Source organism: Chionomys nivalis, chromosome 10 (assembly GCF_950005125.1).
Source record: "Chionomys nivalis chromosome 10, mChiNiv1.1, whole genome shotgun sequence".
NCBI lineage: Eukaryota > Metazoa > Chordata > Mammalia > Rodentia > Cricetidae > Chionomys > Chionomys nivalis.
Window position 1 is genome coordinate 37,871,645 of NC_080095.1, and position 25,909 is coordinate 37,897,553.

A 25,909-nucleotide genomic window follows, 5' to 3' on the forward strand; every position below is an offset into this window, starting at 1 on the left:
AGGCCCACCCTTCCAAGCTTGGATACAAAGTGAGACCTTCTCCCTCTTAAAGAAAGGCTTGCGTGTTGAAGGCTGGTCCTAGCTGGTGGTGCTACAAAGATGTGAGTGTGCTAACATCATTCGTGGGCTAGTCCATGGGTGGTCATAGGTGAATGAGCTCTTAGGAGGTGGGGAGAAAGTAGGCCACTAGGGCACATGTTTTTTCTGAGACAGGGTTTCTCTGTGTAACAGCCCTAACTGTCCTGGAACTAGCTCTGTAGACCACACTGGCCTCAAACTCACAGAGATCCACCTGCCTCTGCCTCCCAAGTGCTGGGATTAAAGGCGTGTGCCACCACCACAGTAGGGTACATTTTTGAAGAATATATCTCATTCCTCATCTCTCCATCTCCCTCTCCCTATTAGCTGAGCGTAGATTGAGCCCTCTGAATTGGAATAAGCCTAAACAAACCTTCCCCTGTAAGTTGTTAAGTTGTGGCTAACACAATGTCCTTGAAGCCAGAGCCCTTCAGAAAAGTCAGGAACTCCCACACTGTAGCAGAGGCTACCTCCCTGTACTTGCCTCCTCCTGCACTGTAGCAGAGGCTACCTCCCTGTTCTTTCCCTCCTCCCATAATGATTTGCCTCCTTAATTTTTCTTTTCTTATTTGGCTTTTAAGACAAGGTCTTACTACATTCCAGTCTGGCTTAAAACTTACTATGGAGTCTAGACTGATGACTGGCTTTTTGATTTCTTTCTTTTTTTAATATTTATTTATAATACATATATTCTGTCTGTGTGTATGCCTGGAGTCCAGAAGAGGGCACCAGACCTCATTACAGATGGTTGTGAGCCACCATGTGGTTGCTGGGAATTGAACTCAGGACCTTTGGAAGGGCAGGAAGTGCTCTTAACCACTGAGCCATCTCTCCAGTCCTGGCTTCTTGATTTCTAAGAAAGAGAATAATCTTTTCATCATTACACAGACACACAGGCATGGGACAGTGTGTCTGAAAATAAGCCTGTGAGTCACTGTCGTCCTTTGACCTGGAGTCTCCAAGAGCCAGCCTGACTCCCTGAGGCTTCGTGTATTGGGTGAAGCACAGCCTGACAAGAGGTCTTGTGAAGACAGGCTGGTCTCTTGAAGGGGTGGCCACAGAAGGAACAAATGTGTTTCCGCTGACCACACATAACAGATCTGTATTGTTTTAATTACAGCATGGGCTGTCTGGGTACTCAGATGTAGGAGTCATAGGGGGAAGAACACACATTTCAGCTGGATTAGGGATGTCAAAGAAAAAAAGAATGCTTTCTCCGTAAGCAGAAAACAGAAGTCTGGGATCCAAGAGGGTTGGTTAGGGTCCCAGGATGAGAAGACTCTAAAAGGGGCTGCTGGGGAAGGAAGGGGAAATAGGTGGAAATCTCTGAGATAGGAAAGAGGCAACATCCACTGTCGAGACACAGATTGGGTGTGGGGCAAGGGAACAAACCGACGGGCCGTGGAAGACATCTGCAGTGGATTAGAAAAGCATTAGGAAGATAGTGAGAGCAGGTGTAGAGACCAGTGTCTCGGGTCACAGCCATGGCTCTGGATGCAGACTGAAGATGAATGGGGCGGGAACAAGGGAGGCCCTTAGGAGATCACTTAGAGCTGCTGAGGTCATCCGGGTAAGAGACTGGTGGGGGCCTGAGCAGGGCTGACTGGGGAGGAACAAGACCGTGAAAGTCAAGGCATCCCAACTTGGGGAAGGGATGGGGAAGGAAGGGTGCCTGGCTAAGGGTGAGACAAGACAGGACTGAAGTCAGGGATCAGAAGTAGGGGGAAGGTGCCTCAGAGGGATCAGAAGTAGGGGGAGGGTGTCGTTACGGGGTCCTTTAGGGTGTCACTGGATAAGAGTGGTTGGAGGCCTTCGGGACTAGTAGGAAGGACATGTTGAGAGGTAGGATGGTCATGGTGACGGCTGAGGTTGTGAGAATGGATGTCATGACTCGGAGACAGAGAGTGTGAGGCAGAGGGAGGGGGCTTGGGACAGTCAAGGGACTCTAACAGTGGGGGACTCTGCAAAGGGGACAGAGGTGTCGGAATGAAAACCCCGCAGAGCGTGCCATAGACCCAGCTGAACGCACCTGCTGAAGGCAGAAAGAGGCCTCCAGTGTGCCAAACTTTCTGACATTGTGATATAACACTGTCATTTACAAACGAGTCAGGCCACATTCATAGCTCTCCTGGGACACATGTGACCCTCGCCAACAACTGGGTTATGCTTCTTTTTCTGAGAGACAGGCTAAGATGAGGACTGAGGAGAAACCACTGATGGCCTTGGGGCTCTGGTGGAGTCAGGCAGGAGATAACGCATTTGAGAAGGTTGGGGAGGGGTGAGCGGTGAGGAAAAAGACCACTGTCTCGTCAGCTGATGAGTCTGGTGGAAACGGCAGTGTAGTGCTCGTGAGGAACACGCACAGCCCTTCTAATTCCTCCCCTCTCCATTCAGGTCTCTGCTCAACGGTGATGTCAGTGCTCAAATGATCGCTACCCATGATGCTGTCTCACCTTTGACTAGCATAAACCTTTCTTTTTCCCCTTTCCCAGCATGCACTCATCACTGTCCTGGCTGCATTTATCTGTTTGCTTCCCATCCCTGGAAGTACCATGAGGCAGGACTTGGTCCATGGTCCCATTATCCATCCCCCTGTCCCAGGGGTGCAATGAACACATCACAGGTACACAGAAACTGCTTAAAGGAATGGCAAAGGGAGAATTCCTCAGGAAAAAGAAAGCAGAACACAGGACCGGACAAGGTGAGGAGCCCTGTGTGATGCAAGGAAGGCACCCTAGGACCTAGGGATGGTTAATACTTCCATCTTCCCAGTGGGCAAACTGAATCTAGGGAGGCTGAAGAAGCAGCTTCTACTCTGTGCACCATGACTGCCTGCCCAGGGCTGGGTTCCCTTGGGGCCCAGATCTCTTCCAACACTCACCTTGTCCCGACGTTCCACTTCCAAGGAAATCTCGGAGGGAGACGACTTCTCACTTTGTTCCCCGTAGATCAGCGAGGTCAGGCTGCTCACCAGGAAGGGTGGCAGGGAGGTAGAAAAGGAGAAATGAAGTCTCAGGCACCTGCCTTGTTCCTTCCCTGTTCCCTAGCTGGGGGACACCGGCTGCTCTTTCTCAGAGCTGTGAGCTGTAGGCCTCAGCTTCTAAACTGAACACACAGCTCCAGGGACAGACACAGCCATTTCTGTTGCCAGGTGCATAACGCACTTTGGGAGTCCAGCCATGGGTTCCAGGAAGACCAGACAGAAACATGGCGTTATGCTCCAAGATGGCTGCCCTCCACGTTCCTGTCCCTTCAGCGAGGTCAATGCAGGGGTAAAGGCGAGGGAGAGGGCGCCACTTGCTTAGGAGACACTTCCTGCAGCTTTGGCACCAGGCAGGGTCTCCCAAGGGTGTGGGGTACTCACCATCCTGCCCCCTCCCCCTTTACCTGTCATTGTGTATCAGCAGAGCCAGGCGCCCGTAGTCCCACGCGGCTTTCCGGAGGAAGGAATAAAGCAGGACAACGAACTGCAGACCCAGAAAAGCAAGGTGGAGCCGGAGACTTCTCACACGCTGCCCCACCCCTGCCCCAGCTGCCTGCATTCCCACGGGGGACCCCACTCCTAAAGTCTACAGCTTGCTGCTCCATCCGTGATAAGTTCTGACTCGGGAGGAGCTGTGTCTCTGAACCCAGCATTTCCTGACCCAGCGCAGATGGTCAGTTTGTTGAATGGAGGAGCTGAGGGTGTGTTCAGAGCAACTGAACAAGAATTCCCCACGACAACATCAGCAAGAGGACAGTGAAGGAAGGTCCAAAGGATGTAAAGAGACACAAGAATACTGCCTCTTCCTCCAACCCCAAAGTCGTCCCTCCCTGAGCCACCTAGGCTGGGCCACACTGTGGCTGGTGTCCTTTGAGTACCTGGGATCCCCACTGTAGTCTTCGCTATCCACCACCCACCCCGGCTAAGCTCTCCCCGTGTCTCTCCCAGAGCACCCAAGACTTACCACCCATAAGATGAGGTTAAGTACGAGCACAGTGGGGATCCCCCCAAAGGGCTGCCCCTGGAGGACAGTGCTCCGGGACTGGAAACACTCGTTCACCGTCATGTTGTGGGGCTTTGTGCTCAAGTCCTCTGGAGAGGAAGACATCCTGGGCACACTCAGGCTCCCGGTCTAGTGGAAGGTCTCAGACTAAGGGAAGGCTTCCCACTCTGCAAAACACAGAAAAATGCTGGGGAGTGTGGGGACATGCACTGAGGACACTGCTCAGTTAGGCTGGGGGATTCATGAGACCCAGGGGCCAAGGATGGGTTTGAAATTATGGCATCAAGGGAGAGGAGCTGGCTCATTTGAGGGCTACAAGCTTACAACCCCATAGCTATGCAGACAGAGTAGCTCCTTATTTTATACTGCTTGGTCTTGTTTTAAAAGTTGCAAAGACTGGGCAGTGGCGGCACATGCTATTAATTCCAGCACTTGGAAGACAGAGGCAGGCAGATCTCTGAGAGCAAGGCCAGCCTGGTCTACAGAGTGAGTTTCAGGACAGCCAGGGTTCACAGAGAAACCCTGTCTTGAAAACCATTTTTTAATTGTTAAATGCAAATGTAAATGCATCTTCCTGTTGCTCTCCTGTGGAACTCCTTTTACATAGAAACTGGCAAAGCTCACAAACGGAAGCTGGATCCCAGAGTAGAAAAGTTCAGGCTGGCAGACAGAGCCACCCATGAGGACGGGGCTTACTGCTGTTCCCCTGTACATTCTATGACTCTCTAAGAAAGGAAAGACACCTAAGGATGCAGGATGCCTAGTGCAGAGGAGTGACCCAATAAACTCCTGGTATAATGTAATTTATAGTGTGTGTGTGTGTGCGCGCGCGTGCGCACGTGCGTGTGTGCACACACACACGAGGACGGCCTTAGGTGTCATTCTCAGGAATGCTTTACATCTCTTTTGAGACAGAGTCTCTTGTTGGCTTAGAGCTCATGAATTAGACCAGCCTGGCTATCCAGCACACCCCGGGGATTTCCTGTTTCTTCCTCTCCAGTGCTGGGACTACAGCCAGCCACACCTGACACTTTCATGTGGGCTCTGAGGACTAAACTTGTGTGCCCGCACTTTTGAGGCAAGCGCTGCACTGACTGAGCTATATCTGTAGCTGGCAAACTCCTGGTCTTGTCTTAGAAGCAAGCAGACCAGCACCTACCCAGGTCTGCACTCATTTGGTAGAGCTGGGCATTATGGTAAGCCCCAGATGCAAAGCCACAGCCACAAGCATTAGAATTTTTCAGGTATGGCTAAGAGTGGCAGCGCTCGAACTGGCCTGCAAGCCTGTTTGACCACCAAAGACTTCCGTTTTGGCTCTAGATCTTACCCTGTCCTGAGTCTCTTTGCTCTCATTCAAGAGAAGTCTTATTTATTCAATCAATCAAGCAAGTAAGCAAGCAATCATTCAAATATTTTGTGATCAACTGCTTTGTGCCATACATGTGCTGGTGGTACCTCAGTGATATGACAAATGAAAAGCCCTTCTTCATGGTACACTAGTGGGGAGGAACATACAGGGAGAGCATCAGTGACCACTGTGGATACCAGCCTCTCTTTTATGGGTACGGGGAAATAGCCTTCTAAGTAGATACAGAGGTCTCCCAGTGTGTCGAGTGGGGACAAACAGACTCTGTGGCTGGACAAGGGATGCTGAGGATAAGCATACATCACCTAAGTTTTAAAGGATCTTTGATTGCAGATACAGGAATAAGGAACGGACAAAGGAGCAAAGAGAGGATCCTCTGGATCCAGGCAGTGGCAGTCTGGCTGCATGAAAGCGGCAGAAAGCAGCTGGACACTTTGAACACGGAGTCAGCAGGAGCTCCTAGCAGACTGGATGGGGAAAATGACAGACGGACAGAAGTCGGGATGACTTTATTGGTTAATAAAAAGCTGACAGGTCAGTGACCAGGCAGGAAGTATAGGTGGGACAGCCAGACACAGAGGACTCTGGGAGGAGATGCCAGACAGCTGCTGAGGAAGCAGGATGTATAGAAAATAAGGTAATAAGCCATGAGGTTTGTGGCAAAAAGAAAAAAAACAAAAAAAAATCTTTGTGGGCTATTTTAAATGTAAGAGTTAGCTAGTAACAAGCCTGAGCTATTGGCCAAGCTTTCATAATTAATATTAAGCCTCTGAGTGGTTATTTGGGAACTGGCAAGAGGGAGAAAAATGTCTGACAACATACTACAATCCCAGACAGGGCTTCAGTGGGGAAAAAGGAAGGCTTGAGAGTTGTAGGGAAGAGTAAAAAAGATAGCTCTCCACCACCACAGGCCAGCACTGGAGAGAAAGAGCTGCCCTGATGGGCTGCTCCAGGACATCCAGTACCAGGAGCTGAGGTGTAGTGGATTAGATAGATAGTTATAGTTTTCCTTAGTTATGATAAAGATAAAATAGATGAAAAATTGTAATTTTTACTTGATAACTGTTTTGTTATATGTAATTTTGCTATGTTAAAGTTAAAGCCTTCCTTTTTTTTTGTTTAAACAGAAAAAGAGGAAATGATGGAGGAAGGTCATTGGTTAAAAATAAAAAAACTGCTTGGCCCTCATAGGTTAAAACATAGGTGGGTGGAGTAAACAGAACAGAATGATGGGAGGAAGAGGAAGTGAGCTCAGACTCCACAGCTCTGCTCTCTGGAGCAGACACCATGCTTGCCTCTCCCCAGCAGACGCGATGAAGCTCCGACCCAGGATGGACGTAGGCTAGAATCTTCCTGGTAAGCGCACCTTGGGGTGCTACACAAATGAATAGAAATGGGCCAAGCAGTGTTTAAAAGAATACAATGCATGTGTTGTTATTTCGGGGCATAAGCTAGCTAGGCAGCCATGAGCCGGGCTGTGGGAAGAGGCCCACAGCTCCCACTACACTGAGGGAGGCCGAGGAGTTGGGGTATTGCACTCTATGGGTCCTGTGACAATAGAGCTTAGCGCTGATGATTACTCCATGCCCAGTGACCTTAAGTAAGGTATAAAGGTTGCCATGCCTCCGCTTCCTCAACTGTCAAATGAGATGGTGACAGCAACTGACACATTTCACAGGGCTGCTGGGATTTGAGAGAGTTGAGATTTGTGGGTCCTACAAAGCAATGCCTGGAACTTGGCAAGCATCGTGTAGAGTCTGTAACAGGAGAAGCAGATGTGACATCTTGGGGGGCACAGGGCTGTTATCTCAGGAGCTGGAAGGGATGGAAGGTGGGGGTGTGGGGGAAAGGAGAGCAGGAGATGCGGTGGTCCCGGAACTGGCTAACTGGCAGAAGGAGCATTAGACCACGGAGGCTTTGTTTTGCTGTGGGCAGCAGGCAGTGAGTGCTTCTGGTCAGAGTGCTGCGAGTAAGCGGCTGCTGAGGGCTGAGCCTTAAACCCTTCAAGGTTCAGGGAACATTGTAATGATGGGATGGAGAAAAATAAGAGCTGGAAGTTGTGCTGCAAAATGCTGTCTTTGGACATGGGTTGCTGTGGGAACCCTTTCAGCCAACAGCCTCATCCAGTACTCATCAACACAGCAGCTATGGCGACTTGCATAACACCTGAATAAGACCAAGCCAGTCAACCTTGCAACATGGGTGGGCTCACCCCTAGCTAAGGAGCTATTGGCACTTGATGGCTGCTGAAGAGGGGAAGTCTTCTTTTCTCAGGGGCGTGGCCACTGATAGGCTGCCCATGCTCTGCCCACATCCATACACATGTAGGAAGCAGTGACCAGACTCAGTCTAAAAAAAAAATAAAGGAGGATATCACGGCAAAGAAAGGAGGTTTTAAGGGTATCAGAGGGAGTAGGAAAAGGATTTGGGATGTAAATAATGAAGATACAGTGTATATGAAATCTTCAAAGAATAAATAAAAATATACTTTTAAAATATTCTTTTAGTAGGGGCTGAGGACACAATGAGTTCACATTCTACCCCCTGAGTTAGTGTCAGGCAAGAATCCACACTGCCCTCCTCTCAACCTACTGAGATGTCCTGGGTTTTATCGTCTACTTCAAGGTCACTGGCTAACCTATCATGGTTGACATTGAACACAACACACTTCCTTCACAAGCCTGAACATCAGAGTGACAGCATAGGCATCCCCAGGGTAAGAGAAGCAGCCATGTGAACCATCCCTGGCTTGAGATCCACTTCTGCGGGAAGCTACAGTTCTGCTGACGGCCACTTGGGGGAGCCCATGCCAAAACAGAAGGTACTTGACAGTGACACCCCTGCCCCCCACCTCCGCCAGCCACACACATATTCCCTACCTCATGACCTCTCTCTCTCTCTCTCTCTCTCTCTCTCTCTCTCTCTCTCACACACACACACACACACACACACACAAGTCTAAGTCCAAATAACCAATGGTAGCCAGGGAGTGGGACGGATGAATGACTGTTTTACCCATCAATCCATCCAACAAGATGGATCTGGGGCAGGAGAGATGGTTCCGGGGTTGAGAGCACTTCTTATTCTCCCAGAGCCAGAGGACCCACAAAGAAGCTCACAGCCATCTGTAACTCCACTTCCAGGGGTTTGGATAGCTTCTTTGGCCTCCACGAACACCAGGCACACATATGATGCACAGATATACAATACAGGCATAACACTTATACACAGAAAATTAAAATTAAAAAAAAAGCCCACAAGATGAATTCACCCCATCAAACATCTACTCTTGCCAGGCCCCATGCAGACCCTGGAGGTACAAATATGTCGTCCTCCTCAGGGAATTCATAGCCTTTAGGAACTGGAGAGAGAATTACTATTGATATAGGGATGGGATGACCCTCAGCTATGAGATCCCAGCGTAAGCTTGGTGTTGGGAGTGGGGGTTTCTATCCAACATTATAGTCACTTCAGGGTTTCGGCTCCATCTGGCTGACCTGCAGGGCAGGAGCGGGAAGGAAAGCGAGAATAGTTTACCTCTCCCACCTTGTCACCCAAGCTCTCAAGCAGCAGGCAGAGGCAGTGAGGAGGCTGTTGCCATGGAAACCTAAAGCAGCACCCAGCCTTTCTCCATGCACTGCTCCAGCCTAGACTTGCATTCTTTCTTCATCTTTATAATAACCCCAAAAGACAATACCCCATTACCCTCCTATCCAGATGGGACCCTAAGCTAGCTCTTGGCTGTAAAGGAGGGGTGCAGTAAGCTGAAGTGTTAGCTCTGCAAAGGGTTAGCTCATCTTCATCAGGGATGAAGGGAAACCTGAGGATTGTCGAGACACAGATGGCTGGGACACTAACCTGCTGCATTCCTAGAGTAGCAAGTATTGGGGAACATGACTCTTTGGACAATAAAGAGTCAGAAGACAGCTGTTCAAGGGAGTGGAGAGAATTTGGCTACCTGAAGCCAGGACATCTAATTTAAACTCTGGATCTATCCTGGCAACCAACCCTTCTCTCTCTGAGTCTCAGATTCAGCACCTGGAAAACGGGCATAATGGCGGCAGAGCCCCATGGGGTTACTGTGACGGTGGAGGAAGATGCTTCATACATTCCCTTTTACAATGCTGAGAACCACATCGGCTCTCAGGATTGCCCAGTGCCATCTTCATGTCATCAGCTCTCTGAGGTGGTGCTGAGGGCCCTCCTGGACCAGCCATAGCTCCCTTCCTGCCACTCATTCTGTTTCAGGACAGGAACGAGGAGAGATGGGGAAGAGGAGTCCACTATCCCTTAAACTGAAGTTGTTGGGTAGCCATTGTCTCTGCTCTTTCCATGAACAAAAACCAAATTACATTCCTGACTTGGAGAGAGGCAGGGGTGGGGGCAGGAGAAGCGATGAGAACTCTGGTCTGTGAGGCAGGTTCCCTTCATGGCCACACACCTTGCCTGAGGGAGAGGGACCAGCTCCCTCCTTCCATTGTCAAAAGCAGGATGTTCTGATGGTCTAGGTCTTCTCACCCTAAGCCATCCTCAGCAACTCAGGGACAGCGTCAGAAGAACCAGCTTTGCCTCTCTCCCTGCCAGGCATCCAGACCCATCGCTGCCCTAGCAAGCCATAGCGGCTCTCTGCTCTCCACTACGATGACCCAGACACTGGAAGTCAGAACCTCAGGAGTGATCCCAGACTTAAAGTGGTCTGGGGTAGAGGTGGGGGCTAGAGAGATGCTCAGGGGTTAAGAGCACTGACTGCCTTTCCAGAGAACTAGGGTTCAGATTCCAGCATCCATGTTGGGCACCTCACAGCTGTCTGATGGATCCATCCATCATCCTCTTCTGGCCTCCATGGACCCTTGAACTCATCTGCATACACTCATGCACAAGTACACACAAGCACATATAATCATAAACAAAATCAATCTTTTAAAAAAAAAGATGGTCTAATGAGTTCTGCGTAGCGACTAACTTATTGATTGCTAACATTTACTAAGCATTAGCTGTGGGCCCTTCATTTCCACTTAAGCAATACTTCATTTAACACTCAGGGACCCTAAGGTACCAGAACCAGCCATCCCAGGAAGAGAAGTATCAAAGCCTAGTGAACTTAAAAAGTCAACCAAGGTCATGGGCCTAGAAAGAGGTAGAGCTGGTCCTCAAGCCCAGGTGTGTTTTTACCCTCCATTGGGTTGGCGGTACTGACAAAGGCGGAAGAAGGGAATGACCTTGCCCAAGTCCTGGTCCAGGGACAGAACCTTCCCAGACTTTCAAGGTGATGCAGTGTAAGCATGGTGGACAGAACCAGGAATCTAAGCAGGCCCAAAGCTGATAGCTGTGCTTCCCAGCACTGCTCAGGGCCTGGTCATTGTCAACCTCCCTGTACCCAATGGACCAGCAGGAATTGGCCCATAAGGGAAGCATTTAGGCTCAGATGAGAATCACTATAGTCACAAGTCAGGAGAAGTGGGCAGCCAACACACACACACATACACACACACAGACATGCACACACAGAGACAGATACACACACATGCATGTGCACACACATGCACACCCCCCCACCACCACCAGCAGCGTGCACAAAGCCGTAACTCTTGCCTGCCCCCACCATGTCCTGGTCTTCTCTGCCTTTTCAATAATAAGCACCCCCTTTTTTTCCCTAATGGTAGGAAAGATCATCTCTCCTGGTTCAGGATGTGAACAAACAAATTGATTTCCGGCCAGGTGAACTCCTCCTACTTCCTCTAGCCTTTGGATCTCCTCTTCTCCCCTATCAACCCTTTCCGGGCACCCAGCCTGGTGGTTTCAGCTGACTCTCATTGCCAGTAAAAGCAGAACAGGTAGGGGAGTCACAGGAACCAGAGGCTCTGCCCCACAGCTCTCCACACCTGCCATGTCTGCTGGCCACTAATCTTACCTGAGTTGAGCCTGCCCTGCCACAAACTGTCTTCCATCTCCTAGGACTTTATGGCCAAGGACAGTGTGCTCAGTGTACAATGTGATGAAGCTAAATTTCCCGCAGGTTCAGATACTTGTCCAAGCCTGGGAACGAGTGGATTTGGGAATGGGTGGAAGTGGGAACTTGGTCTTCTGGCATCCCATTTAAAATTTTCGGTGACCTCACAGCCTTTTGGAGAGGGCAAGAGGCTTTGAATCAGCCAGAAGGTGTTTGGAGAACACTAACACAACTGATCTTACAAATGAGCCAGTTTCTGTGTGCAGAACGGACGGATGGCCACTCACTAAGATTCCTAGGGCTGTCTGCATATAAGGGGTTGTGGATACCTAAACATTTCCTGCCTCTACCTAAATAAGAGTTTGAAATTCATAGATAAATGACGGCAGCCCTGTGACTTTTAAATCTTGGTGTCTGCGTGTGTGCATGTGTGCGTGTGTGTTGTGTGTGTGCATGTGTGTGTGTGCATGTGTGTGGAGGGGGTATCTCAGGATACAGGTTCTTTCATATTCCCATGTTTCCTTTCTGCTCCATCCCCGCTGCTCTGACAACTGATAGTGTAGAGGTTTGCATCTCTTCCTGGGATCTCCAAGCTCTGACATTTTCCCACAGTCTCAGAGGCCACCCACCCAGAGACTTCCTCATTGGGTACCACACTTGCCTTCTGCTCTCCTCCCCACTCCCCCCGCTGCCACATACCCAAGAGCTCTCTGCTCCACTCTACAAACCATCTACTTCTGGGGTGAGCCAGGAAATTCATCTCCTTGTAATGTCCTGTGCGGAGGTCTAGCTCCCACACTGCTCTCTGGAGCCTTCCTTTAGATGCCAGGCCTGGTCTGTACCCTGTACACAAATGGCTCTTGCTAGAGTCGCCTAATGTTGGCCTCTCTTTCTTCTATGCACACAAGCAGTCAGTTTTTTCAGAAACGTCCATGGGATGTTCAAATAGCAGAAGCCATTTCTTTTTCTTGGGCTTTCCCTAGTGCCCCTACACTGACCAGCATATAGTAGACTCAGTGAAAGATGGCCTTTCTTCCTAACCCACATTCTGAGGGAGAGAAAAACAGCTGCAAATGGTTTGCACTCTTTCTGCAGGCTGCATCTGAGTGCCGCATGTTTTTGTCCACCCACATCATGTTGTTTGTTCCCAAGTCTCCTCCCCAAGTTATCGTACAGAGTAGAGGGAGAACATAGTTCCGAGTAGAGGTCAGATATTTATCAGTTGCAGCTAACCTCTTTGTTGTTGGTGGTGGTGGTGATGGTGGTGGTGGTGATGATGATGGTGGTGGTGGTTTTTCAAGACATGGTTTCTCTGTATAGCTCTGTAGACCAGACTGGTCTCGAACTCACAAAGATCTACCTGCCTCTGCCTCTTGAGTGCTGGAATTAAAGGTGTGCACCACCACTGTCTGGCACCATCTAACCTCTTAATAGTCAGCATTGTCTCCTACGAAATGGAGTTCATTGTCTGCCCTGACAGATCCCAGATGAGTATGAAGGCTAGTTAAGAAGACGGTGCACAGACAGTTTTTATAAACTGTAGGAACCACAAGTGTTAGCTGCTGTCTTTGCTACCCTGTTCCAAAGGTGAGACCAGCTTTCTCTCAGAGGCTCCCACGTGTAGGGTGAGTGGACCTGGTGGTACCAGTTTGCCAAGCAGAGGACCTGCCGTATGGGCAGCCAGCCAGTGCTGAGTCCATCAATAGATCCCAGAACCATGGACAGCACCAGGCGGTCTAGAAGGTTCTGAGGCAGTTTCTCTCCACCAGAGATTATGGGAGGGTCATGTTCACTTACTGGCATCCCTGGTACCATAATAAGAATGGCAGTTGGTGTTTAGGAAGTTCTACATGATACTCACGATGCCAAGCTTTTTAATGAATTGTTAACACATCTATCAGACTGAATGTTAGATGCTGTAGGTGACCCTTGGCCTCCATATATGGTTCCTTCTCATGTGCCTTCCTATGTTGAAGAATCTGGAAAGCTAAAAACTACAATTCCCATGCTCCATTGCAGCTGGGGCTCTAGCTACCGATTGATTCAGAGATGGTACCAAGGCAGAGTGAGAAGGTGGAAGGGAGGAAGAACCTGTCTTCCTTAGGTTGTCAGTGATCCTTGGAGAAGAGGGGAGGGTGCTTGGGGGCAGATTCATCTCCTGGGGAGATGAGGTGTAGAGAAAGGCAAGTGTCACAAATGCATAAGGAACTTACTGATCCTAGGTTGCCATGGAGCAGATAGGAGCCCAGTGGCTCCAGGAACAGCCCCTGACTGTGTGATGTATGTCTGTTGGGCGAGTTCTGCTCTTCTGAGAACCAGTGTCTACCATCTCGGTCATTTTGAAAGCACGGAGTGCCTAGTATTAAATACATACACATTAAATAAAGAAACCCTGAAAATGCTTAGAGCATTTCTGTGTCCTGTGCAAAGACCAGCTAGAGTCTGTCCTCTTGAAAAGAGGAATCTTGAGTCTGAAGAGCCTGAGAGACTGGCTAGGTCAGGGAGCTAATGGCAGTGGAGTGGGCAATGAGCCCCAGGGGAAGGACTCATCAGCCCCTCTGAATCACACTGTGACCCACAGTCAAGACAGAACAGCACTGGAGGAAGAAAAAGCCCAGACTCAAGACAGAAGTGAAATTAATGGAGAAACGGCAAGCTAGGCTGGAATCAAACCCCAGGTGTGAGTGGGTGTGGTTTCAGACAGAGAAGGAAGAAGGCAGGAATCCCTGTGATGCGCCAGGTGCATCTTTTGTCTAAGCAGCGTTTATTCCTCACAAGTGCCTAAGAGCAACACCTGAGCTTCAAGAGTCTGAGGTCCATTTCCCAGGTTGATAAACTGAGGCTAAGTCCTAGCCCGCAGTCACAAAGCTGGAGGGAATGCAGGACCTGTGGCAGGAGCGGGGAGTGAAAGCCAGAAGCTATGGAAACTGACTTCCCCCACCCTGGGGTGCCTTGCCGGGCCAGGAAGTCCTCAGACTCTTGTCAAGCCAACCCAGGGGCCAAAGCCTCTCTGCCACAGCACCCACCGTGGCCAGGACAGGAGGCGAAGCAGTTGTGGGGTTTTCAGACCAGACCTCCAGGGGCTGGACTGCAGCCGGGGAAGACTAAGAGGAGGGGCTGACACCCTGCTTGTGTGTGTGATGTACATCCAGAAGAGCAGGATGTGCTGACGTTCTAAGACTGGAGGATCCTGGGGTTTTGTTATTTTAAATTTAAGGAATAGAGAAGAAAAATACCTTAAAATTATACCATGTTCTTTCACAGGTCTTTAGGTTTTTTCTGGTTAAAAAGAAAAGCTAAATGAGCATATCCTATTGTATGTAGTATTTTGAAGGGAAGCCTTGTTTTTTCTAGGTACAGGCATTGCTGGCTTTCCTTCATCAAACCCCTTACATCCCTCAGGTATTCTGCCAGTTGTAACTTGTCAATGGGGAAGGGCCCTGGTGGCTCTGGGCAGCTGCTCACAGGAAGATCAAGTTTGCTCAAGCCACCTCTCTTCCTACTACCAGGAACCCCTCTTTCCATGCCTCGGTTCTCACAGATAGATGCCCCCTGCTCTCAAAGACCTTGGCATCCTCTGGCTCTTTGGTACCCCATGCCCATTAGAATGCCATGTTGGGAGTCAGCACAGCGCGATACCCTCCAGCATCCCTCCTGGAAGCTCCTATGTCCCCTACGTTAATCACTCTGCCCTGAGTTCTCCATGTAGTAGGAAGAATCGGGAATGTTCTCTCCCTCCCCAAGCTCATTCCAGGAGAGGCTTGAGACAGATTCTTGCTAAAAGGCAGTTAGAGCGTGGGAGAAGTCTGCCACAGTGCACAGCTCCCAGACAAGGACCACTGAGCCCAATCTGGAGTGTTTCGGAGTTTTTCTGGATAGGGTGGTGAGGGAATCCTGTAGAAGGGCTTTTGGTTGTACCCGCTATGGAGAGTTCTGCCTGACACTGAGACTTTATTTAGCTCAACTTCCTCTTTTTCATCCATTGTCCCCCAGATTCTCCCTTCAATTGTATAACTGGCATCCCTTCCCCCTACAGCCCCAGGGCCTTGCCATACTTCAGTCTCCCTGTCCAGGTGCTCCCCCTGCCACTGCTAACTCGTTTTTGCCACTAACCTTGGTTTAATATTTATTTCTTTGGGGGGAATCAAGTGATGCACCATGTCCTACCTCAGGGCACCTTGGGAGGCACACACAGTGCAATATGCGCTTGTGGGTCCCTAAGGCTGACTTCCTTGGGTCCATCCCTAGCCTCTGCTGTGTATTAGCCCCATGACTTTAAGTAGGTTTAGTAACTGCCCTTGTCTCAGTTTCCTTCCCTATGAAATGGATGCATTGATATCATCTTCCCCACTGGGCAGCTGTGAGGACTTAGGAAACCAAGTGAGCCACCTGCACACTGCCCAGCACATCCGGGGTGATGTGTGGTTTGCTGTGTTAGGACCTCGTATATTGTGTGATACTCACAAGCGGACCTTTCACATGGCTGGCTATCCCCAGGGAACAGCAGATCCCTTAATGACACAGCCTGAGGCCAGGCGGTGGTGGTGCATGCCTGTAATCCCAGCACTCAGGAGGCAGAGGCAGGCGGATCTCTGTGAGTTCGAGTCCAGCCTGGTCTACAAGAGTTAGTTCCAGGATAGGAACCAAAAGCTACAGAGAAACCCTGTCTTGAAAATCCAAAAAAAAAAAAAAAAAAAAAAAGGACACAGCCTGAGCCCTCGTTGCTCATTACAGTCTCTCCTGTCTGGATAGGGCTAGGTGCTTTGCAAATATTTACCGAAGATGAGAAAGTCAGGAAGCATGGCAGAGGGACTTGTTTGGCCTTGGGATGTCAAACCCAGAGCATATGTCCTGGAAGGGACCTTGCAAACATTGTCATCTAAGCTACTTCTCTGCAGCTGCTGACCGTATTACTGTAGACTTCCCATCTCAGGCTAGGCAGCCTCTGCCTACCCTGTCCCTCGGGGCTTGGCTAGAACCTACTCATGGAGGCTTCTGTCTTGATTTAGAGAAGGAGAAATGTGGCACATCTCCCATCTGAGGGCGGTCGAGCAAATGCATTCACAACTGGGCAAAGCTGAGCCTCCAGCAAGACCCTGAGTTATCCCTATAATTCTCGTCTCCATAGCAACAAGTCTGGACTACACTTTCAGCCAGCAAGACTGGGCAGCTGCTCCATTCCTCATCAACAGGGGAGTAAAGACTCCAGGGTATGGTTCTCTCCTCAGCCTCTAACTCATTAATTCTTCAGCGTGAGTCCAGGGGAGGGGGGTAGACGGTCGGAAGGGAGGAGAGTAATGGGAAGGAATCACAGAAATGCAGCTGGGTAGGGTCTGATCCTAGAGTCAGCTGCCGCTACAGAAGGATAAAGGCTGCCCACAGCAACCAAGTCAGCAACCAGATAAGATGCTGTTGTTGACACCCCCTCCATCTCCTGCAGCCAAGATGAGCTCTGACCATCTAAGGCTCCACAGCCGAAGGCTGTATGTACCCTAGTCCCACGCAGACTCAACCAGCTGGTTACAACTCTCCGCATCCACACAGAGCTTGCCTACTGAACCCCCGATCTGTGCCACATTGAGCACTGAATTGAGGGGCGAAGGCCAGCCACATGTGGCAGGACCATTAGTCAGCATGTCAAGTCAGGTCAGGAGAGCCTGAACCCCATAAGTAGGCTTTCAGGTTTGACAGTAGCAGCTGGATGGTCTAAGGTAAGGGGCAAAGCGCAGAACAGACAGCATAAAGAGAGAATGCTGGGCCTTGTATGTACCCGCCTGGGGTACACTCCCCACTTCCTTTTGGAGAGGTCACAAGAAACTCCCAGCAGTTTGCCTTCAGGGCGGGGAGGTGGTGGCCACAGCAGCACAAGGGACTCACTGGTCTGTTTTTCTCCTTGTCACTGTTTGAATATATAATGAGGTACACGTTGAACCACTACAGGTTCTGGAACGGCAGGTCTGGGAGGCAGTATCCCTAACAAGCCCCTAAATGCTGTCAATACCACTGGGCCAGGCTTTAAAATTTGCCCTATGGAGGCCAAGTCTGCGGGAGGAGGAGGAAGGTCCTCCTGCAGCCCCCCAGCTGAGCAGAGACATTGGAGTAGATAGTCTGGCCGTCAGCCTGGTTCTCTCAACCATAGTATGGCTCTCCCAGCTGCACAGCTTCCACTCACAAAACCACCAATTCAGCCCCGACTTAACTCCTGAGCTTAAGAGCATAGAGTCCAGGCGCGCCGTTCCCTAAAAGGACATGGGATAAGGGGACTGCAAGGCGTGAGGGTCACAGAGAGCAGTATCTGATTCTCGCTAGTGTCCAGAAAGGATGCGTAGAGACTGGATTGGCCAGAGGTGGCTCCTAAAAGATCGACGGTTTAGTTCCCGTGAGGTGACAGCTTGCTAACTGCCGGGCACTCTGCTATGAATCTACAAGCACAGGATTTTAAACTACCCCCCAACAACCCAAGTCAGGATACCCTGCTACCACGTGAGTGCTGAATCAGTAGGGCAGCCACATGCCCTGAAGGGCATAAAGGCATCCAGCCATGGTATGACATTCCAAGAGCCGACCACTGAATGCACAAAAGCTCAGGGGGAGGCAGCAGAGGAGGGAGGCAGTTGTGGATCCAGATTGTGTTCGGGCTCCCTGGGGAGTTCAAGTCCCTAGATGGAAATATGCCACCCTCAGTTGAGATGAAGGCCGGGCTGAAGCCCATCCCTGGTCTCTGGCTCCATCTGTCTAAATAGGCCAGAAGCCATGTAGACTGCCTCAGGGGTGCTCTGAGAGCAGCTGCCTGCTAAAAGCAAGCTGTTCCAGCGAGGGTGGCGGAAGCCAGATGGTTGAAGATGCTGGTCTGGTTTATACGGCCTCACAGAGCATCAGAGAGGCCGGAACTCATGAGGGTCCTGAGAATCACACGTGTGGTCTGGGGCCTCTCTGTCTACAGATCTGGGGATAAAGGTCAGCCCTAGAGGGGAGCAGAACCAAGTGGCTGAAGGGCCATCGCCCTTAAAGCCTCCAGAAATTGTGGTGACACCCACACCTTAGTCCTCCTGGTTCCTGTGGGGGGGGGGTCACTGACCTCAGTTAGAGGCAAGCCCAGGTCAGGGGCCAGGCTCCTTCTTGACTTTGCTTTTCCTTGACTGGAGGTTCAACAAAATGGCTCAGACCCAGAGATGAAACCAGAGAAAACATGCTCTGCCTAAAGCCAGAGGTGTTCTAATTAAACTCAGAGAGATACTATCCGGGATTGCTGAAGAGAGCAGCAGCTATTTCTGGAGAAGAGACACCCATCCTCCTGCCTGCAACAGTCTAAGTAAACCAGGGTGATTTTCTTCCTCTCTTCCTTGTCCATTTCCTTTCCCTTCCCTTTTTTCTGTTCACATTTCTCTCCTGCCTTTGGCCTTCAAGTGGACCCAAAGCTCACCCTGCTTGTCCCACTGCCTTTAATCACGGGCACAGTTCAGCTTGTATTTACTGAGTCAACACCTGCTGGAGGTGGAGGAGCTCAGGCCAAGGCCTCAGCATGTACCCAGGTGGCAGATCAGACAGCGGCTCTGCGCCAAACCCAGCACAAAGCAAGGTATACGCTGAAGCTCTAGCCTCGGGGACCATGGGGCAGAAGGAACTCCTAAAGCAGAGATTCTGCCCTGACAGAAAGCAGTACAGAGAGGGACAAATGGGAGGAGGAGGGAAGTGGAGAATAAAATACTCGCAAGACAGACTTGGCTACAGAGGTAGAGAGAAAAGGGTCTGCTGAACTAAAGGACCTGACAGACCATGACGTCCAAGACAGGCTGGCTGACTTGTGTTTCACGGTGTAGGTTGTGAGGAGCCATGGAAATATTGGAGAAAAGGCATGGCATCGTCTGGGCTAGGATTAGGAGGATTTCTAGACCTTGCTCCTGTCCTAAGCTCTCATGAAATTGCTTGATTCTGAATCCTGAGACCCACCAGGGACTCCCAAGGTGAGCAGTTTGGGTCTCGAGTGCTAAATTTTTGGTAACATCTGCCTTGGTGACCCAATTTTTTAAATTATCTGTTATAATTTTAAATTTCTATTCACATTTTAAAAATCACGAATAGGTGTGTGTCCACATGTGAGCGTGTACATGAGAGTTCAGGTGTCTGTGGGGGCCAACGGCACCAGATCCCCTGGAGCTGGAGTGACAGATGACCATAAGCCACCTCACATGAGTTCTGGGACCCAAGCTCAGGTCCTCTCCAGCCCCCTTGGAGGCCTGATTTAATGACATAGCTCCGAGGCATTCCACAGACTCCTTTCTTTCTGGGTTTTTGTTTGTTTCCATATTATATTACATTTTCTCCCCCTAATATAGGTTATCTGCCAGGTCTTGTGGTGGTCCTAGCGCTTAAGAAGCTGAGGCAGGAACATTGACACAGTCTGAGGCTAACCTGGGCTACTCAGTGAGACTCTGTATCTAAAACAGCAAGAATAAATAATGCAAAAAAAAAAAATCAATAAAGGCGAGCTGTGTGCTGGACACCCTGCCTTTCTCCAGCAGAGGGAAGGCCTGGGAAGACAGACTCGTGTCCAGCTGACATGCATCTGACTTCAGTGCCCAACCTTGGGCCCAGAACCCGAGCACAAGCCTACTGTTGTTGAGTTTGTTAAGAAGGAAAGCTTGCCCTGCAGGAACCGGCACCACTTGGTCTGCTCAGTTTCTGGCACCGCACCCTCGCTTCCTGGGGCTTGGCAGTGCCTGAACCTCCCGGTGGAGAAATCTCAGGAAAAATCAGACAGATCTGTGTCACTTCCCTCCTTGCCTCTCTCACCCTGCCAGGAATCTTGGAAGCTTTGGGCTGATCCTCCTTCGCCCCCGTCTAAACCACCACTGTCGTCTGTCATCTTGAAATGGAGCCCATAGCCTGCAAGGCACATTGTACTGAGGGAAAGTGAGCAGGCTGCAGGACGTGGTACGGAGAAGAACAGCTTCGTCTGTGGGTCTGACTGAAATGAAGCTGGCCCTGTGTAAGGGCGCTGACTGGCTGACCCACCATGGACTCTGTCTTCTGCAGGGGGGATTATTCTCTCCATTTTACAGGTGGACAAATAGAGACTTAGAGAAGTTCATGGTCGTGGCTAACCCCCGCCTCTGCACTTGGAAAGGAACTTGGTTTTAAATGCGGGTCTGCCCTGCTCCACCAACCATTAGGCCTCCCTGGTGCGCAGCCTCTCCTGCGTGGGGAGGCAGGGTTAATGGCGCAGCGTGCTCTGTCCAGGGTGCTGATCCGGTGTGCTCTCGGCCAACCTCCGGCTGCCTAGAGCTCCTGGAGCCAAGGACAATGACTTCATGTCTACTGCCTGGCCTGAACTTGAAGGAGTGTTGCACTCCCTGCCTGGTGTGGGCAGTGGCCAGCTGACCTCTCCTCACTCTGATATGGACAGGGCTGGAATCTAGAATAGGGCTACTGTACTTGCAGTCTCACGGACACAGGCGAAACCAGAGCCACCCTTATCCAGCGGACCCTGCAGCCCAGCCCATATCCAGCCCTGCTCACATTATGGCTGTGGGTAAGAGGCAGAGCTTGAATTAAACCATCAAGCTGGCTGCATATGGTTACACCCCTACTCCTTGGGGATTCAGTACACCCCTCTCCCCTGGAGAGCGAGAATGCTGTCTCAATAGACATTAATATTATTCCTTGTAGTGTACATTGTAAGTACAATACATACAATTTCTGCTTTCAAGGCCGTTAAAGGGCAGGTTAGGGTACAGGCCACAGGGAGCCATGGAGGACTGTATGCCCCGGGAGTAAGACGGTTACTCAGGGCTTTAGGGAAGTTAATCAAGCATCTGAGTCTGACTGGGAGAGAACAGGCTTTGGTAATGAGCAGAGCTACTGTGATAGTCACTTACAGAATGCTAGAGGTTGCTTCCAGCACTTGACAGGCATTTATCTATTTAAACCTCAGTAACCTTGGGGTTCTACTGTTTCCCCCGTTTGATGGTTAGAGACTGCGGTGCACAAAGATGGTGAGGCTGACAGATGGCTGCAGAGCCTTCAAAATAGTCACAGTGGCTTTCCACGGCCATCTCAAGACCTGAAGGGGGACAGAGGTAAGTGCTGCCTGCCGCCAGGCCACCTGGCCTGCGGGGCTCTCCTGGGAAAGGAAGAGGAAGTTGTAAGGGCTACAGGAACACTGAGCACTTGGCACAGAAAAGGAACTAGATCTAAGATGACCCTAATGGACAACAACAACAATTTCAGTATTCTTGGATCACAGCCCATACAAGGCAGCCTTTTCCTTCATGAAGGAGAGGCCTTAGGTGCTCTCAGAGAGAGCTTATTCTATTACAGTTTCCAGGGCTGCAGCATCCTTTCTCCAAGATCCAATCTGCGCTCTCACATCTAAAATAGGGAAGAAAGACTCCCCCTCGATGCTCACCTGCTTTTCAACACATCCTACCTTTGGGTGCCGGACAAAGGGATGTGGGTTGGTTGAGATGATCGTATGGTAGGGAAGAGGAAAGGTACCTGGGGACAGAGGCTGGGCTGAGGCCAGCAGGAAGGAGGCAGCTGAAACAGAAAGCTTCCCGGGCGGTTTTGAAAAGATTACACCTGATTCCTCTGAGATATTCAATGCCAACATCTGGATTCACTGTTGATATTAAGTGGTGCTCAAGAAGTAAAGAGGGATTGAGTTGGATTAGCTCAGTTAGATCCCTTCCAGCTCCAGCGGTCTGAAGATATTATCCGTCTTAATCCTTTCCAGAGTAAGGGAGCACCCAGAATAGCATTGCTAGACCTGTCCTGAGCCTGCTCCCCATACCAGAGCAGCTGGGCAAGACCCTCCATTCAGAGGTCCCAGCTCTAACCAATGATTGGAGGACAAGCTGCCCACAATCTCGGCTTTTCCTCGAGCCTCAGGAGCCTGAGCCCCCTGAGACAGTGCCCTGTGCAGAGGGCTCAAGTCCCTGCTGCCCCTGCCAGTCAGGCTGTGGTTAAAGACATCTATGGAGGACCTTTCCCAAGTGCTGACTGACCTACCACAGGCTGAGACAACCAAAAGGCCACATTTCCCAAGGTTGGTGGGGTGGGGGGACCAGTGCCAGGGCTGTGGGATGAAGTTAGGGGCACTTACCTAGGGCGGCAGGTGTTGATGAGAGCTCAGGCTGAAAGGCTAGGTTCCAAGGCCTTCCTGTTCTCGATCAGTCCCTGGGAAGAGGTTCTTCCAGGTGACCCCGTGGTGTCTCGCCAGTTCCTGACCACAAAAGCGGTTCCTTCAAAGCTCTGTGGCAGAGGGACAACAGAACACTCTCAGGATAGGCAGGCAGGGATCCCAGACCTCTGTAGACAGCTCCTCCCCGAGCCCCAGCTGGCCATGTCCCTCCTAGATACAATGTGCTGGTCAGCATCTTCCCACTGGGCCAGCCTGGGGAGAGCTCTGGTAGGGCGAAGGGCATCTCAGAGGCCAATGGGTGCTCAACACATGACCTGAGTGAGCCATCCAGGCTGAGCAGAGGTAGATGGCAGGGATGGGAGCTTCAGCCTGGATACAGAATAAAGCAGCAGGGCTGAGGTGAAAGGAGGGTATGCAGAGTCACAGCCATCTCTTCCTTCAGAGTCATCTGAGGAGACCTTACTGAAATGCCTATTGCAGGGCCCCTGCCTGACCCACAAAGGACAAATGTCCAGGAAGGTGCCTAGGGATCTGTGTGTCCACATCTTGAGGTAAAGGGAGAAATACTCATTGCATACACTGGGAGGGAGTAGACACACTTTGTAGACAAAGTAGACAAAGATGAGGCTTTGCAAGTTTCATGGCATCCTCAGCCCCTCCCCTAAAAACAACATCAGGGGAGCCCAAAGTCTGCAGAGACTAGCCAGGGACTCTAGGCAGGTTGTATGACACATCTCTGGGTTTTATTTTCCTCATGAACAAAACAAAAGGAGGGATGATCTCTTACGGACCCTTCCAGATCTGACATTGCCAATGAAAGATGAGACAAACCCACAGAAAAGGGAACTTAGCTTGGAAATTCAGGGCCAGGATGTCATTTGGTGGCAGAGAACTTGCCCAGAATGCATAAGGTCCCGGGTCTGATCCCCAGAACTTCCAAGCAAGAAAAAGAAGGAAGCTCAGGGTAAAACATTTTACATAGCTTTCTCCCTTCACAAGTGATTTCTTCTGAAATATTCTTTTTAAATTCTGAAAACAACATGCTATGGAAAGAGTCCACTCGAGGTAACTACACAATGAAAATAGAATTAGGCATGCTGCCCTTGCCTTCCCAGGGCTCTGTTGCATCTCTGAACATGAAGATAGTTAATGTACCTGCTGTGGTTTTCTCTACATTTCCCCATCTATGGATGAAGGTGCACCTTCATGTATACCTTCGTGCCCCTGCCACCCTTTGCTTTGTTTGTTTGTTTTTTTAATTTTTTTTTTGCTTTGTTTGTTAATACATGTCACACATCTCTGCATCAGCATCTTCAGTTTTCAACAGTATTCCACTGAATCAAGCCCTGCATGTCCCATGATTCTAACCTTGTTACTAGATACTTAGGTGGTCCCTCCATCCCTTTCTGTGACTGTGTCTGGCTTTGAACTTGCTGTGTGGGTCAGGCTGGCCCTGAAATGGACATCTTCTTATTTCAGTCCCTCAAGTGCTAAAATTGTAAGTGCCGCGTGCATCCATGCCTGGTTTGTTTCCCTACGCTTGATGCAAGAAGCTGCAATAAACATTTCTGGGGTTAGTTCTAGAAAACCCTGGGTTGAAGGGTGTGCAGCACTTACATTCTAATATACAAGGCCCGACTGTCCTACAAAATGAAGGCGTTTGCAGAGCCCCAGCAGTACAGGCAGTTGCCAGCTTCTCTGCATCCATAACAGATGGCACACAATCACCATTTTAACTGTGTTCACCAACATGCCTTATTCATTATTTTATCTAGAAAACCTCAGGATGGGTTTCATGATGACCCTTTCAGACACACCACTATATCTATTTCATTTCTGCCCCCTGTCCATTATTAAATTCTTTAGTTTGGGCAATATGAGTTGAAAATTGATCACTTCTCAATTCAGAACTCTTTATTGCCATCAGATCAGACATTTCTTCTCTTTCCCCTCCATCCTCTCCTTCCTCCCATCCCCCCCATCCAGCAGTTCCCAAACACACACTTCTCAAGTACTTGTGAAACATTCTCCAGCACAGAGTACATCACGTTTCAGGAAAAAGGTGTAGAACATGTTGGGGATGTAATGTACACCCACACACATACACACAAATACTCATGTGTACACACACATTAAAAATCAAAGACATAAATAAATAAAATTCAAAAGACAAAATAAATAAATAAAAATTAAAATAAAATAAATCAAAGACATAGCCAGGCTGTGGTGGCTCACGCCTTTAATCCCAGCACTTGGGAAGCAGAGACAGGCAGATCTCTGTGAGTTCGAGGCCAGCCTGGTCTACAAGAGCTAGTTCAGGACAGGCTCCAAAGCTACAGAGGAACCCTGTCTCGAAAAACCAAAACTAAAACCAAAAAAATTTTTAAGATCAAATACATACATTAATATTTATCATATACCCTTGAGACCCTGTACTGGGTATGATGGTGTTTGCTGATAATCCCAGCACTCAAGAGGTAGAGGCAGGAAGGTCTGAGGTTCAAGGTCCTCATGGGATATATAGTGTGTCAGCCTGGGCTACATGAAATCACGTCTTAAAAGATCAGGAATAGGGGCTAGAGAGACAGCTCTGGGGTTAAGAGCACATGTTGCTCTTGCAGAGGACCTGGGTTTGGTTTTCAGCACCCACTTGGTGTTTCCCAACCATCTGTAAGTCCGAGGCAAGCCCTCTTCTGATCTCCTAGTATCTGATGGATACCATGTATGTAGATGATAACTCACACACAAACAGGCAAAACACTCAGATACATAAATTAAATTAATCATAAAAATTAATCAAGAGGGGGCTGTAGAGATGGCTCAGAGGTTAAGAGCATTAGCCACTCTTCCAAAGGGCCTAAGTTCAATTCCTAGCACCCACATGGTGGCTCACAACCATCTATAATGGGATCTGATGTCCTCTTCTGGCAAGCCAGTGTACAGGCAGAGCACTTATATAAAATAATATAGATACAAAACATAAATAAAAATTTAAAAATTTAATCAAGAATAAGTAAATAAAATACAATATTTCATGATTCTATTTATTAATTAGCTTCCATGTTTTGTACCAATATTCGCAGATGAACATTCATTCTGCTATTTAATCTGTGAATTATGAGAATGTGTGCCTCACGCCAGCTGTCCTGTGCTTTGTTATCAGCTGGCACCAGTTTCACAGAAGGGCCTGGGATCTCTTCCCTAAGACCAGTATGGGTGGTGGTACTTAAATAACATTCCCACTACCTGGTCCTTGAAGGGTCAACAGACACTATCTAAACCTTGCTCTTTTAGGGTTTTTTGAGGACTTGGTTCCTCCCATAATTGGTTTGTCCGGGTTTCCAGTTCTTCTGGGTTTAACTGATTATATTTTCTCAGAAAACTAT

At 49.5% G+C, this 25,909-nt stretch overlaps 1 protein-coding gene across 3 annotated transcripts in view; it reads right to left on the bottom strand.

The window, feature by feature from the left end:
• Tmem63c (transmembrane protein 63C) overlaps positions 1 to 25,909 on the bottom strand; it is a 65,396-nt gene that overhangs the window by 32,227 nt on the left and 7,260 nt on the right. For all 3 annotated transcript variants that reach the window (XM_057782979.1, XM_057782980.1, XM_057782981.1), the window contains 4 exons: positions 22,485 to 22,633; positions 4,026 to 4,231; positions 3,466 to 3,545; positions 2,960 to 3,041 (listed from right to left, as the gene is read on the bottom strand). In XM_057782979.1, coding sequence (XP_057638962.1) covers positions 2,960 to 3,041; positions 3,466 to 3,545; positions 4,026 to 4,169 — 306 coding nt within the window. In that variant the 5' untranslated portion in view covers positions 4,170 to 4,231; positions 22,485 to 22,633. The remainder of the gene's footprint in view (positions 1 to 2,959; positions 3,042 to 3,465; positions 3,546 to 4,025; positions 4,232 to 22,484; positions 22,634 to 25,909) is intronic.